Raw genomic sequence first — 16,945 nt, 5'->3', positions numbered from 1 at the left:
GTGTTGCAGTCAATTTACGGAATAAAAAAAAGGTGAATTTTGATTAACTGTTCAGGAAATAATTGTTATAATTATATTAATTTGTAATGTGGAAAAGTGTTGGCCAACCTTAACGCCCACTGACCTCTATCTGTATCACGCTGCCTGGGCTGACCGACACACAAGACGAAGTGGAATTCAGCTTCGCAAAGCGAAACTCGGGGTCACGAAAAACGGAGACTGTGATTAGTGGACTGTGGTATCTGACTGCTTCCTGGGAATGCTTGCTCGTCATGCTGAACGTCACGTCGGCTTTGACGTCACCAAGGTATGATGATGACGTCAGGTTTGTGACGTCAGGCGTGCAGCACACGATGCAGCTGCCATTTGTGACGCCATGGCAAACGTCACACGTCGGTCCATCAAACTGAGAGAAGAAAGGTAAGACTTTCTGATGTTCTTGAGTCCGTAACATAGCCAATAGTATTTTCAAAGGAGATGATTTCTGAGACTCTTTTTACTCGTACACAGAAGCTTCTTGTCTTTTTTAGGCTGTGAAATCGGTAGATACGACTTCAATATTGTATGCAAAATCAGCCTTAAATACTTAATCTGTTAAACATTTATGATAGACAGCTCAATACAAGTGCAATGAAACACACACAAATAATAACAATCGATAAGAAAGAAGCATGACAACGGTTGCAATGAAACACAACAAGCTATAGCAAAGACTACAAGGAAGAAGCATGACAACGGTTGCAATGAAACACAACAAGCTATATAGCAAAGACTACAAGGAAGAAGCATGACAACGGTTGCAATGAAACACAACAAGCTATATAGCAAAGACTATAAGGAAGAAGCATGACAACGGTTGCAGGGACACCGACCTCAGTACCGTTGATGTTGAGAAGAAGGTGTACCACAGTAAGGTCAAGGTTGCTGCCTCGCACCGTCACTGGCACTTCTCCACTGCAACAGTCAATGTCACATAGACTTTGTGTTTTAATCCGTGTTTGTCTGCATGTTTTTGTTATAGCATTCGGCGAAGATTTATATTGTGCAGTTTGTGTTAACCTTCAGAACAAGCTAGCAACGAAGAAACCATAAACCAAGGAGCAAGATTTGGTTACACCATTGTCTGCCCTTCTTCCCCCGAGCTCCAATGTCGGGCTTTCCTTCACATTTAACTGAACACACGAGCAGACACTTGGGCAATAAGTAAATGAGTTCTTCCACCATACACTACTTTTCCCGAAGTTCAAGGTAGTAAAACTCAGCTACTGAATTTCACAAAAGCTGTCGAGCTTCAGGCAAGCAAAACATAAAGTGTTTCCATGCGAAACTGACTGGAACTGTCGTTTACTTCGTCTTTTAACTCACCCAGCGAATATCCAGTCCTGATCAACGGAAGAAACGGTGGGGTTGGAACAGTGACAAAACCGCGTCATGTGATCGGACCTCAGTGTGAAGTCATCAATGGTGAAGCTGACGTCATAACACTGATCCTGGCGTGTGACGTCATGAGCTGGGTACGTCATGTTGTCTGAAGGGTCCTGTGACGTCATGTTTGTGATGTGACATCGGAGTGCATCCCTTTTTTGTTAAAGAAACCATAAATAGTTCTCGTAAAAGTGAGGACAAAATGTGCACGTGCAACGGAATAACAATCAAACTAACCAACCAACCAACTCGTCAACCATCCCGCCATCCCAACCAACCAACCAACTCGTCAACCATCCCGCCATCATCACATCTTCGACCAGAAAATGCAGCAACATAAATGCATTAACAAGCAAAAGCGTTTTAATGTCCTCACACTCTCTCAATACAGTTGTCTCTTTGTGCTTTTTGCGATGAAAAAAAGTAGTAGTTTTCACGAGTTGGAACCAGCTAGAGCAAGAAAAGAACAAATTATCACTCTTGTTTTTTCTCCTTCGACGTCTTACCAAACAAGCACTCTGCTGCGTAACTCTCGCAGCCGCTTTTTTTAACAGCAGATTCTCTAGTGAAAAGTAAACATCGATAATGAATGAAATGAAGGTAATGAGCATACTGTGTGTGTGTTCACTCTTTCTTACAGTCTGACACCACACAATACGCAGGATTACACTTCATCTTCATTACTCCAACTTCTGGCATCAATACAAGGGTCTCAGGAACAATACTACGATAGCGACTAACGGACTAATCACGTGACCTTTCTTTTGCGCTTTGGAATTAACCATTCTGATTGGAAGTTGTATTTAGCATATGACATATCATTTCCACACACATACCATTGCCTGTGCTCTACGCGGCACACGATGCCTTTGTTGTTTGACGTAAAGACCACAGTGACGTTAGACCCCGTGTCCAGGTCCTCCCCCTCGAACATGACGTCAGCGCTCTCCGACAGAAGCAGTCTGGTCGGCCAATAATTCTCCACCCTCGGCACCTGGTCACGACACAACGTTTCAAATGGTAACATGAATACACGGAAGTCTTGACGCGACCCAGGCTGTACTGGTAGTGTCACCAAGCTAAGATGGCTGTTCTCCAGGTCACAATAAAACTGGTCAGAAAGAGTGAGGAAAGCAGGCGGAGAGTATCAAGGAAGGACACCAACTTAGCATTAACGACGTGTCGGCATAATTATAGCCAAGGCTTTGCCAGTCTGAGTTTTCAGATAGGACCTAGAGGCAATCATGTCTTTCGTCTGAATGTTGGCTTCCTTTTGACTTTTATATCACTTTTCTTTCCGACCTGCCAGTGAGTAAACTAGCCAGCCAACCAACCAACTATCCAACCCAACAAACTTAGCAACACACAGACATAGACACACAGACACAGAAACAAAAACACAAAGACACACACACACAGACAAAGACACACACACACACACACACACACACACACACACACACACACACACACACACACACACACACACACACACACACACACACACACACACACAGAGGAAGTGACCTACGGTGTAGATAAAGTTGTCAGCAGTGACCGACTGGTTGTAGAAGTAGCGAGTGGAGTTCTGGAACATGTTGATAGTGACGTCACACGTGACAGCCTTGGCCTCGGGGCGGGGGGGTACTGTGCATATCATACTGGTTCTGCAAACAGCGCCAGTAACACATGGACATAACGCCAGTAACACATGGACATAACGCCAGTAACACATGGACACAACGCCAGTAACACATTACACAACACCAGTAACACATAGACATAACGCCAGTAACACGTGGACATAACGTCAGTAACACATGGACATAACGCCAGTAACACATGGACATAACGCCAGTAACACATGGACATAACGCCAGTAACACATGGACTCAACGCCAGTAACACATGGACACAATGCCAGTAGCACATTGCACAACGTCAGTAACACATGGACACAACGCCAGTAACACATGGACATAACGCTAGTAACACATTACACAACGCCAGTAACACATAGACATAACGCCAATAACAACACATTGACACAACGCCAGTAATACATGGACACAACGCCAGTAGTACACGGACACAATGCCTGTAACACATGGACACAACGCCAGTAACATATAGACACAACGACAGTAACACATGGACACAACGACAGTAATAAATGGACACAACGCCAGTAACACATGGACACAACGACAGTAATACATGGACACAGCGCCAGTAACACATGGACACAACGCCAGTAACACATGGATTCAACACCAGTAACACATGAACACAACGCCAGTAACACAAGGACACAACGCCAGTAACACATGGACACAGCGCCAGTAACACAAGGACACAATGCCAGTAACACATGGACACAACGCCAGTAACACATGGACACAACGCCAGTAACACAAGAACACAACGCCATAACACATGGACATAACGACAGTAACACATGGGTATAACGCCAATAACACATGGACAACGCCAGTAACATATGGACACAACGCCAGTAACACAACGACATAACGGCATTCAGTAACACATGGACACAACGCCAGTAACACATGGACACAACACCAGTAATACATGGGCACAACGCCAGTAACACATGGGCATAACGCCAGTAACACATGGACATAACGCCAGTAACACATGGACAAAGCTACAACTGTTCTGCTTGCTAAACGCAAAGCCCTTCTTGTGTTCAGCCTGATATTATTGATTAAAGTCGAGGTCGCTAAGTCTACTTCACGAAGGTGGCTGCACGACTCAGTTTTCGCTACAAAGATTTGGAGATGTCGATGTCCGGATCAATGAAGGACCGGCCTTAACGACTTGCCTCACCATGACCATCTAAGACCTGCCAAGGATTCCACTTGGATACATACCAAAAAGCCACAGACTACTAATGACTTTAAACATGCGAAGTGAGTGTTGACAGGAAGCAGTCTGAGTGTTGATGTTTGGTATGTGTCCAAGTGAACGAGCCTTCTTATCCCATTTCAAACATCTGGCCACAACTGAGATGGTTTACCCGGATTGTGTTTTTAAACAAAGTTGATTCAAAGCAAGATGGTTTACCCGGATTGTGTTTTTAAACAAAGTTGATTCAAAGCAAGATGGTTTACCCGGATTGTGTTTTAAACAAAGTTGATTCAAAGCAAGATGGTTTACCCGGATTGTGTTTTTAAACAAAGTTGATTCAAAGCAAGATGGTTTACCCGGATTGTGTTTTTAAACAAAGTTGATTCAAAGCAAGATGGTTTACCCGGATTGTGTTTTTAAACAAAGTTGATTCAAAGCAAGATGGTTTACCCGGATTGTGTTTGTAAACAAAGTTGATTCAAAGCAAGATGGTTTACCCGGATTGTGTTTGTAAACAAAGTTGATTCAAAGCAAGATGGTTTACCCGGATTGTGTTTTAAACAAAGTTGATTCAAAGCAAGATGGTTTACCCGGATTGTGTTTTAAACAAAGTTGATTCAAAGCAAGATGGTTTACCCGGATTGTGTTTTAAACAAAGTTGATTCAAAGCAAGATGGTTTACCCGGATTGTGTTTTAAACAAAGTTGATTCAAAGCAAGATGGTTTACCCGGATTGTGTTTTAAACAAAGTTGATTCAAAGCAAGATGGTTTACCCGGATTGTGTTTTAAACAAAGTTGATTCAAAGCAAGATGGTACAAACAGAGCAAACATGTCCGCCCACACCTTACGGCCGACCTTAAAGGGGTAAAGTCGACTTCGCGACTTCTTAATATTGGGCTTTAACAGCAAACGTGAGTGTCAAGACACTAAGACAGACAAGTATATAAATAGAACCTAGATCTTTCCTTGCTCTCCTCATCTGTTATCTCTACGCGTTGACACAATCAGTTGCAGGTCTATTCGTATGTGGCAGCCTGACTTCCCATAATTCCCATCATTCCTCTCATTTCTGTTCACGAGGTGAGTTGGGCCCATTATCATAAACTAATTTGTTAAAATAATTAAACGTTCCGAAAACGAACCTACCTCTCACTGCCATTACTTTTTCCACTGACCATTACACCCTTTGTAATATTCTACAATATAGCTATTCTGATGAACACGTGGGGGAATTCGGGGGCTGTGATTGGATGGTCTCTTCCGATCATCAAAGCATAATGCTGCGGAAGTCGGCCATTTTTCTCAATATCCAAAAGCATATTGTCGTAAACAAAGACGCATGGTTCCGGTTTCTTCCACGTGTATAAAGTACACGCATACCTCGCCAGGTTTGTTTATGTGACTAGTCGACAGACGATGCCATTTGCTTTGTGTGTTTTGTTGTTGTTGCTTACTGTACATGACATACATTACGTGTAAAATCCAGTTCTTTAACAGGCAACAAACCTTGCACATTTCCAGAAGCTGCAATCTGAAGCGACCTATCTCTGATTCTAGCAGACGATCTGATCATCTCTCCAATGTTTAACACAAAATCAGCAAACTCTCCTGTCACATAGAACGTCCATTGTATAGTGCAATGTTGAAATGAAGTTACCGGTCTGAAACATTTAGTCGTTTCTTTTGAGACAATCCTTGTTCTCATGTCTCTGTTATCATCTACAGATTTACCGCAGTCTTCACCACGCGAATTCCCAACAGAAGTCAGACTTTCGAACATACAATATACGTAGGCAAGCATGATACGTCATGACGTCATATGATTCCTAGTATATTGACGTAATGCTAAACATCCGGTTATATCGAGTTTTCTCCGAAATACATGTCCGTGGGTTTTTCAATGTTCGGTTATTTCCGTGGCTTCATGCGGAAAGGGAACCGTCGTCTGCAATCAACGACATGGACCATTCTGGTACTTGTTGCTGACAAAAACATGGTTTTAACACAGAATTTAATGTCAGAATAGCTATATAAACGCCATTGTGTTTTCATCGTAGCAATAGGGTCCGATATTTAGACTTGAACATTATACTTGTCTCGTCTAAATATCGGGCCCTATTGCTACGCTGAAAACACAATAGCTGTTACTGACCATTACGCCCTTTGTAATATTCTGCACTGACCATTACGCCCTTTGTAATATTCTCCCCTGACATTACGCCCTTTGTAACATTAACCGCAGAGCTTTGTACTGACTTGTTGAAAGTGACCACGGGGCAGTCCTGGCCACACAGCGACACGGTTGGATCCTCGACCACTTTCAGGCGCGTCCCCTCAATGATCAGTTGTCCTCCGCCACTCACAGGGGCCGACACCGGGGAAAACTGACCAACATGGCGTTCATAAAACCCAATATAGCGTCATCAACATAAATAAAGCCCATTGTTATGGTATGAACAACAAGCCTAACATTGATAGAGCCAATGAACATTCAACCCAACATGTATTCATGAATTCAAAGCCCAACATAGATAATTGAAAATGAAAGTCCTAAGTGCTGACCTCAACATAACGTCCAACTTTGAAGACATCAGCATAAGCATTAACTTTCAAAAACAAACCAATTAATGAAACAAAGACTCACAGTAAAATAGTAAAAACTGTGAATTTTGATTAAATTATCCATTGACTACCTTAGCAAAAGACTCTTTTGTTTTTTAGAAACAAAGGTCAGACATATTTAGTCCAAGCTCAAACAACAGATGTGTGTGTGTGTGTGCACGTGTGTTGGTTATTGAGTGCGACTGGATATGGATTAACGAATCTTTGCTTCTTCAAACCTGATTATCGTAATTGGTTTCCATTGCCCTGGTCTTAAATTTCAGAGAATCATTCAATCGTGAAAGCTTATAATTATGCTCCGTTATATCATTTTCTTTGTTTCAGTCACAGTTTTTAACAAACCCTTTTCAATAGTAAATATGTCTCGATCTTTAAAATTCCATAAATTTCACGAGCTCGCGGTACAATTATAATTATATTTAGCAAAACGATGTTTCAAAGATGTTGATTTTCAGTTTTTACATTTAGTCAAGTATTGACTAAATGTTTTAACATAGAGGGGGAATCGAGACGAGGGTCGTGGTGTATGTGTGTGTATGTGTGTGTGTGTGTGTGTGTGTGTGTGTGTGTGTGTGTGTGTGTGTGTGTGTGGAGCGATTCAGAGAAAACTACTGGACCGATCTTCATGAGACTTGACATGAGAGATCCTGAGTATGGTATCTCCAGAACTGTTTTTCATTTTTTGGGTAAATATCTTTGGTGACGTCATATCCGGCTTTTCGTAAAAGTTGAGGCGGCACTGTCACGCTCTCATTTTTCCACCGAATTGGTTGACATTTTGGTCAAGTAATCTTCGACGAAGCCCGGACTTTGGTATTGCATTTCAGCTTGGAGGCTTTAACATTAATTAATGAGTTTGCTCATTAAAGTTGTCATTAAAATCGATTTTTCGCAAACAGATTTAAAATTGATTGCATCGTATTCTTCATCACATTCTGAATAAAAAGAATACATACATATGTCATGTTTACTCTTAAAATGTGATCACAATTAACGAAAATAGATTAATTAGTCTCACGATTAAAATGTAAGAAATCGATCCAAAAATGATTTCATCTTATTCTTTATCATTTCCTGATTCAAAAAACATATAAGCCTAGATATGATAGGTTGTATTCAAAACAAGCTCAGAAAGTTAACAAGAATACAGAAAAGCGCGCTTTCCTGCTTAGCACAATACGCTACCGCGCTATTCTGGCGTGTTAATGTCACTGCGTTTTGCACGTGGGAGGCGAGCGATTTCCTTCTCGCGGGGATTGACGAAGCTGTACTGTCTTGGTTAAAAATATACAGTGCGTTCAGTTTCATTCCGTGAGTTCGACAGCTTGACTAAATGTAGTAATTTCGCCTTGCGCGACTTGTTCGATATTCCTGTTGTTTCGACAAAAGTTTGGGAAACCCTTTTCCCAGCAAGACGTAGACTGACCTTGCTGATGGCAGGGGGACAACTCTGGACGTTGTGACACTTGGCTTGAAGCTGACACGTGTGGGACGTGTTGCACCAGTTGCATCCCTTGATGTCCTGCGTGCACTCGTGACAGCTTGCTATGGCCGTGCAGTAGTCCACTGGCCGGGCGACCACCTGGGGACCATGTGACACCGGAGATAAGCCACTTGTTCGTTCATCCCTCCATCCCACCAAGCATGCCCAAGCCGTGCACTATTTTGTTCGCTCGTATTCATTCTATCCCGATGACGGTAATCTATACCTGTCCCGCACATCAATCAATCAATCAATCAATATGAGGCTTATATCGCGCGTATTCCGTGGGTACAGTTCTAAGCGCACGCACACATATCCCAAATCACACACACACACACACACACACACACACACACACACACACACACACACACACACACACACACACACACTAACACACACTAACACACATACACACACACACTCACATACACACACTAACACACACACACACACACACACACACACACACACACACACACACACACACACACCTTTGAACCGGACAGCAGATAGAAGTGTCGAGCAGTGAGAGCCAAGTCTCGTCTCAAGTCTCGCCTCAAGCCTGACGTCAGCGCCTCTCTCTGGGCCACATGTCGCGGCAACTGTGTGACGTCAAGAGTGTCAGTCGGGTAGAGGACCCGCGAATGGAACTGAAACAAAAGAAAGCTGCATCTGAAAATCTTGACGGTCAAACGTCCACCTCTACCATCTTAGATATGGGGATAGGAATAATGACGACTCAGTGTCCACCTCCTGTCCTCCTCCTGTCCTCACGTCAAGTATTTCGGTTGGTCTTACATGTCAGAAATACTTCTCTATATCATCATCATCATTGGGAAAAAACAATTGTAAATTTGAAGGAGAAAACAAAATGAGAAAAATATGACGTACCATGTAGACGCGACCTGAGGATGTCGTGACGTAGATGGTCATGTGGTTATCAAGCTTGTCTTGTCCTTGCAGGGGCTGCGTGTGAGTGAAGACTGACGTCACGTGTCCCATGTCGTCATCACCAGCAACAGTGGCGGAATACTTGATGGGATCCCCGATTTGGTTTTGGATGACGGAGTTGTGTTCTCCTGCGTGTGGACATCTGTCTTCCTGAAGTGAAACAAAATCTGTTCGTGACAAATCGATAGTTCAAAGAAAATACATCGTGAAAAGGAAACCGTACCGATAGTAGGGAGATTTAATAAACGAAACGTCGCGACGTTTCGTTTTGAAGTTGTGGTAAACGTCATCATTTCGGGGGTCTCTCGCTGGAAAGGTGAAGGTCAACTGAAACGGAACGTGGAACGTCAAAACGCAGTCACGTTTTCCACCCCCAAAAAACGAACAATATTTCGTCAACTTTTGTGAGTATTTTTGCACACTAACAGTTTTATTTGTTGGCCATTTTATGCATTGCTAGATTCATCAACCCTTTCACAGTCTTTCAGCGCTGAGAATGTGTTCATTGGAGGTAGACAACTGTTGTGAACTGAAATATTTTGAAGGGTGCTGATCCTGGTACATTTATCCAACTTCATGGTGAAGAAAGCAAATGGCGAAGCAGAAGTAGGTCATCGCATCGAATTTTTATTCTGGCTTCGTATGTGATTTTGTATAAACAAAGTCTGTGTGATTTATTTGGACTGAAAATAATCAAAGTATGCCCGATTCTGGACCACCTCCTAGGGTTTTTTTTTCCATTCTGATCGAGGACAGACGTGATAATTTCACTTGAAGATTTATCGCCCTTCCTTCATTCCGAAACGAAACGTGAATACATCTAAATCTTGTCTGCGGCCTATGCCGTCTCGTTTCACGTTCCGTTTCGCGGGGTGACTCATTCACCAAACGAAACGAGCTGCAAAACGAAACGTGCTGTCCTTTGAATCTCCCTAGTAACGCAGCCTGGCTGTTTCGCTTCGCAGGGTAAAGAAAGGATGAATGCTCTACTTCTTACCATTCTACTTCTTACCATTCTACTGTTTACCATTCTACTGTTTACCATTCTACTTCTTACCATTCTACTTTTTACCATTCTATTACTTACAAAGACGATCGTTCCCCAAACTGCAGGCAGCCTGAGTTATGCAAGCATGTGATAACACTCGCGCCGTACGAGCTGCTAGACTACTTTTATTGTTCTTTAAAGGCACAGTAAGCCTCCCGTAAACCATCACAGAGCTCCCCGAGCGTCTACATACAGTACAAGCATACTTCCATTTGAACGCTCACCAAACGGGAACATCCTGGCTGCTTTCTGTCGAGCGTGAGAAATTTTTAAAGAATTTATTTTCGTGGACTTGGGCTGCTACAACAATGGCGCCTCGTTTTGGTGCTGGACGGCTGTTATGATACCGGAAATCACGCCCGGACAGTAAGCCTCCCGTAAACCATCACAGATACTGTCAGGCTTTTACACACAGTACAAACACGCTTCCATTTGAACACTCACCAAACGGGAACATCCTAGGTGCCCTACGTAAAAAGCGAGCAATTTTCAAAGAAATAATTTTTCGGATTGTCTCCATCTCAATCGGACCTATCCTGAACTCAGGTCAAAAATGAGTTACTTCCCTTCAACTGGCGATAGCCGTGTCCAGAGCGATGATTATCAGAATGATTCGGACCGTGGTGCGTTTTGGCGCTAGACCTATAACTTTTAAAATCTAAATAATAAATTCTCAGCTTGTTACACAAACATTCTTAAATCATAAAAGAATTCTTTTTTCATCAAGACAAGATCAGTACAATTCGAAGGTTTGAAAAGCCCGAAAGCAGGGTCACGCAAGGTCGTGATTTTCGTAGCAGACGTACGACGGTTTATAGGCAGTCAAAAGCCATCGCTAGAGTTTTTATGAATCACATTCGTTTTTTTCGTGAAAAGTCAGAGGTACATAACGTGCTATTGCAGACAAGCTCACAGCGAGCCCCATGGACTGGGTGGCCGAGTGGTAACGCACTTGCGCTCGGAAGCGAGAGGTTGCGAGTTCGACCCTGGGTCAGGGCGTTAGCAATTTTCTCCCCCCTTTCCTAACTTTGGTGGTGGGTTCAAGTGCTAGTCTTGCGGATGAGACGAAAAATCGAGGTCCCTTCGTGTACACTACATTGGGGTGTGCACGTTAAAGATCCCACGATTGACAAAAAGGTAATTTCCTGGCAAAATTTTATAGGCATAGATATATGTCCACCAAAATACCCGTGTGACTTGGAATAATAGGCCGTGAAAAGTAGGATATGCGCCGAAATGGCTGCGATCTGCTGGCCGATGTGAATGCGTGATGTATTGTGTAAAAAATATTCCATCTCACACGGCATAAATAAATCCCTGCGCCTTGAATATGTGCGCGATATAAATTGTATTTAAAAAAAAAATCCCTGCGCTTAGAACTGTACCCACGGAATACGCGCGATATAAGCCTCATATTGATTGATTGATTGATTCAAATTACAAACTGACGACTGCATTGTGAAAAAGGGAAACTGGATCAAACGGGTTCACGATGGCTCAGGGGTAAGATAAACCACGCAAAAATAAATTCTTTGAAAATTGCTCGTTCTTTACGTAGGGCACCTGGGATGTTCCCGTTTGGTGAGCGTTCAAATGGAAGGATGTTTGTACTGTGTGTAAAAGCCTGACAGTATCTGTGATGGTTTACGGGAGGCGTACTGTGCCTTTAAGCATGGTAGTGTTCTGTTCTGGTCGTAAGTTTGGGGCAAAAGATGGCTGAACTTGTGCGTGTAAAACATCTGAAAAGGTACATGTTTTGACACGATAAGAATACCTTAGTTGAACATGCGTTTAAACGGGATTCTGCGCAATACTCATTTTGCTGTATAATAATAATAATTGTCAGTAAGTACTGGTGTCACATGATTGATGTGAACCAGTTGATTGGCTAATGGCGATGCGCTAAAACTGTTAGCGCACTCAACTTTTCCACAGAGCGTATTCTTCCGCCCTTTGCTTAAGCACTCTCATCCTCAGAATTAATTAATGACATGTAGCTTATATTCTCCACAATACCAATGGCAATGATTATGACCATAAATTTCCTGCTTCTCAATTAAAGCAGAAGTGGTTTTTTTCTGACAGATTGCATGTGCCTGTGCCAGAGTTGCCACTGATCTAAAAATAGAACCCGCTGTGTCTAATTTTTCAGTTTCGACTTGCGAAGATTCCTCTCATTATTATGCCATGTTAGTGGCATGTAGCTTATTATCCACATTACCAAATGATGAGTTAGTATACAGCAGCTAACAGAAAACACAAGTGTTATTCCGATAACGTAGCAGCTAAATCAGCACGTAGCAGACTACACAGAAATACGACTGCATCTGTTCAGTAAATGAATGTTTTCCGAATTATTATTTCAAGGCAAGAACAATCGGAATCGAAAACGTGTAGGGTTTAGAACGTTCTTACCATATATAAGACTTATTACCAGCCTGCCTCATGCGTGCAGACTCAGTGCAACGTGACGAGCACTTTTTGTTTTTGAAATGAGACTCAGTGCAGTGGTTCGATTGCCATAGCGTAGCAGACGACATAAATCCCGCTCAGCAAATTAACATGTTGAGCAAATGTGAACGATAAAACGATGGGGATATAATACGTGTAGGGTTCAGAGCATTCTTACCGTTCATATTTAGTACCAGACTCCCCGATGAGTGAAGATACAACACGAGAAACATGCCACATTTATTTTGAAAATGTGCTTTCCGTCGACCTTGGCAAGGGGCAAAACTCTGCACAGTCAATCTGTCGAAGCTCGATGAAAGGTTTCGAATCGCAAATAACTAAGAGCACAGTCCTTTCTCCGAGTTTAATTGAGGTCTCTATGAAAGATCATCACTTTTTAGCTTTACGCTACACTGGAATTTACCAACAGAAATTAAAACAAGAGTTTGCATGTGACGAAAGCACGACACACTTGAGACAGCCCACACAAAAGTAGATCTGGAATGTCTCAATAACTTAAATAATAATAATTGTCAGTAAGTACTGGTGTCACATGACTGATGTGAACCAGTTGATTGGCTAATGGCGATGCGCTTAAATCTGTTAGCGCACTCTTGGAGTGCGCTAACTTTTCCACAGAGCGTATTCTTACGCCCTTTGTCAAAGCGAGACTGTACTCTCATCCTCAGAATTAATTAATGACATGTAGCTTATATTCTCCATTTTACCAAAAAATAACCATACATTTCCTGCGGCTCAAAGCAGAAGTTTTTTTCTGACAGATCGCAGGCGCCTGTGCCACAGTTAAGCCCACTGATCTAAAAATAGAAGCGGCTGTATCTCTTCCACAAATGGTCTCTTCTCGTTTTGACTTGCAAAGATTTTTCTCATATGCCGTGTTAGTGGCATGTAGCTTATTAACCACATTACTAAATGATGAGTTAGTATAAAATTCCCAGCGGCAAACAGAAAACACAAGTGTTTTTCCGATAACGTACCAGCTAGACCAGCAAATAGTAGACTACACTGAAGTACGACTGCATCAGTTCAGTAAATGAATGGTTTCCGAATTATTATTTCAATGCAACAACAATCGGAATCGAAAACGTGTAGGGTTTAGAACGTTCTTACCATGTATAAAACTTATTACCAGCCTAGCTGCCTCATGCGATCAGACGAGCAATTGTTGTTTTTGAAATGAGACTGCAGTGCAGTGGTTCGATTGCCCTAGCCGCCTAGCAGACGACATAAATCCCGCAGCAAATTAACATGTTGGGCAAATGTGAACAAACAAACGATGGGGACATAATACGTGTAGGGTTCACAGCATTCTTACGGTTCATATATAGTACCAGTCTCCCCGATGAGTGAAGATACAACACGAGAAACATACCACATTTACTTTGAAAATGTGCTAACCGTGGCCTTGGAGTCAATTCAAGGGGCATCACTCTGCACAGTCAATCTGTCGAAACTCGATGAAGGTTTCGAATCGCAAATAACTAAGAGCACGGTCCTTTCTCCGAGTTCAAATGAGGTCTCTATGAAAGATCATAAATGTTTAGCTTAACGCTACACTGGAATTTACCAACAGAAATTAAAACAAGAGTTTGCGTGTGACGAAAGCACGACACACTTGAGGCAGCCCACATAAAAGTAGATCTGACACGACCTTGACCACACAGTTACGCCTGTCCAAATGCGCGTAGCAAAATGTGCGTTTTGAATCTTCTTTTTTCTCTGGCGGTACTGACAATATCGCTATTGAAACAATCCCAGTGCACTGAGGGATTTATAGAGCAAATCGCGAAAATTCATTAATTTTCTCGATTTGCTCTATAAATCCCTTAGTGCACTGGGATGTCTCAATAACTTGAATAATAAATGAACATTTATATAGCGCAAAATCATAACTTTACAATTATGCTCTTTGCGCTTGACACATTTAAAATTAAAACACAGTTATACAAGCATTTACATCTACATTCATAGTCAACAACGCTTAATTAAAAGCATACACCATCAAACATACATTACAAAAAATTCTTCCACTAACTAAGTAATAAAAACATGAATAAAACAGGTAGTGAAACAAGGAAATAGCAGCTGAATACCCTGCTGTTAAACAAACTTCTGAGGTACTAGCCTTTAATTTTCACCTGAAGAAGTAGAAGAAATCAAGATTATGTCTTTAAAAAGGGTGACGGGCTCTTCTCAACATACCCGAACAGTTTCATTAACGCAATCCGAGAAGTTTCCGGTGTCCCAGTCAGGTGTCTTTATTTTGGCGAAATCGTAACTATTGGCACACATCATCCTCGTGCTCTCTATCCGCTTCCTCAGCGTGGCCAACGGAATGTACGCGATGGCAAAACCTTCCTGAGTGTCCACTGCTTCGCTTGTGGGCGACGCTTTGCCGAAGACAGCAATAACAACAGGCTTCGTCCCGTTCTCACTTCCGATGCCCCCCAAGGTGAAGGCCACAGCACGGTTGTAGGTAGTCCCAGTGGGCTCAGATCCTCCGTCCTCGGCGGCCAAGTTGAAGGGAATCTCCACGTAAGGAAAGAGAGACGCGGCGCACACTCTGGCTATCCTGCTGATGAACTCGTTGCTCGACGCGTTCACTTGCTGGAGAGTCAGATAGAAGCACTCCGAGCCGTGGCAAAAGCCGTCCAGCAAGTCCATCCTGAAGGACGCGCTGTGCTTTGTGATCTGCTGGGAGGTGTTGACGGCAAAGTGAGGCTCCGTCTGCCTACCTGAACTCACGATCTCCACCACGGAGAGAACCGGGTTGGTCTTCTGGGCGCTGCCATGTTTGCGGTACATGATTGCGGAGGCGAAGATCCAGCGACTGAAGAAAGGTCCCGGCGCGCTGGACGTGCTGGTCTGGTGGACTACAGGCCGCTCACGGCCCGCGCCGGACTGCCCGCTGTGGAATGAAGCTATCTCTTTCACCTTCAGGTCTTTCAGTCCCAGAAACCAACAGTGACCTTGACCCTTGCTGTCGGAGCCGCAGACCAGCAGTCGTCGGAAGGTGCGGTCTACCTCCATGACGTTGATGATGACGTCACAGCGCGGGGTTCCCGATGGACACGTTTTGAGCGTGGTGTTCTTGAGAAGCGTGAGGTTCGAGTCCAGCATGAACACGACGTTATTGCCCCCCACCATCACGTGACCTGTCTGGCTGTCCACAGCAACGTGAAACACGTTGTGCTTGAAGTCGTACTGCAGAGTGGCGCGCGTCGTACACAACACTGTGGTCAACACACACAGCGAGAAGTACACGCTGGTTTCCATGGCGGGTGGCTGATGTCCTCTGCATCAGTTGTTGTCACGTCACAAACTGTTGACACTGATCTTCAGCCTACGCTGCTGGGGTATAACAACACTAGAAGACAAGATAAGGCTATCCTACGCGCACATTGCCTTAGTTGTTGTCACGTCACAAACTGTTGACACCCTTCAGTCTACGCTTCTGGACGATATAATTAATAACAACACTAGAAGAAAAGATGAGGTTCTCAGTACAGTGCCGCATTTCTTTCTTTTGCGGTACGGAGTCCCAGTGAAAAAAGCAACAGAATAGAAACTCAGTCAACTTCCATAACCACTTTGTTATCAAATATAAGTGGACGCTGTCCTGTGGAGAAACAGTCAGCCGATCCCCAAACACTGATTGGTTTCACTCCACTCAGCGTCGTGACGACGTCAAACGGACATTGGGGAACGGATGTTACGGATATACGATTATATCGAAAAAGCGCTTCGCGTGAGGAATGTATCTACTGCCACGAACAGAGCGCTGTGGGTACTGTCACTGGTTTATTAAAACTCTGTCCTTGTTCAGTGTCACGACGAGGATGTATTTTTCAAATTCACTGTTCACTGTTTTCACTCAGAGTATCCCCAGGCACTTTCAACCAACTTGCAAGTTTCTTCTTGTCAAAAACAGAAGACACCATGAAGGCACATTTTAGTCTGTGAAGCCGTGACGCACTTTGACAAGATATCCGTTGAGAAAAAGCCAACAGATTAATTTAGAGCACACAAGATGAGGCAAACGTCTTTACCAAATCCCCCCCCCCCAAA

General features: G+C 43.2%; 1 protein-coding gene across 1 annotated transcript in view; it reads right to left on the bottom strand.

Moving 5' to 3' along the window:
* The window catches only part of LOC138963740 (hepatocyte growth factor receptor-like), a 47,960-nt gene extending 31,030 nt beyond the window's left edge, over nucleotides 1-16,930 (bottom strand). Inside the window, exons 1-10 of the mRNA XM_070335588.1 lie at nucleotides 15,080-16,930; nucleotides 9,298-9,507; nucleotides 8,898-9,056; nucleotides 8,347-8,502; nucleotides 6,555-6,682; nucleotides 2,957-3,092; nucleotides 2,262-2,419; nucleotides 1,366-1,578; nucleotides 873-954; nucleotides 125-406 (exon numbers count right to left, since the gene is read on the bottom strand). Of these exons, the coding sequence (XP_070191689.1) occupies nucleotides 125-406; nucleotides 873-954; nucleotides 1,366-1,578; nucleotides 2,262-2,419; nucleotides 2,957-3,092; nucleotides 6,555-6,682; nucleotides 8,347-8,502; nucleotides 8,898-9,056; nucleotides 9,298-9,507; nucleotides 15,080-16,153 (2,598 nt within the window). The 5' untranslated portion in view covers nucleotides 16,154-16,930. The remainder of the gene's footprint in view (nucleotides 1-124; nucleotides 407-872; nucleotides 955-1,365; nucleotides 1,579-2,261; nucleotides 2,420-2,956; nucleotides 3,093-6,554; nucleotides 6,683-8,346; nucleotides 8,503-8,897; nucleotides 9,057-9,297; nucleotides 9,508-15,079) is intronic.
* Nucleotides 16,931-16,945: the final 15 nt, after the last annotated feature.

Source organism: Littorina saxatilis, linkage group LG4 (assembly GCF_037325665.1).
Source record: "Littorina saxatilis isolate snail1 linkage group LG4, US_GU_Lsax_2.0, whole genome shotgun sequence".
In the NCBI taxonomy this organism is placed as follows: domain Eukaryota; kingdom Metazoa; phylum Mollusca; class Gastropoda; order Littorinimorpha; family Littorinidae; genus Littorina; species Littorina saxatilis.
This window is presented reverse-complemented; position numbering and strand designations above follow the sequence as displayed.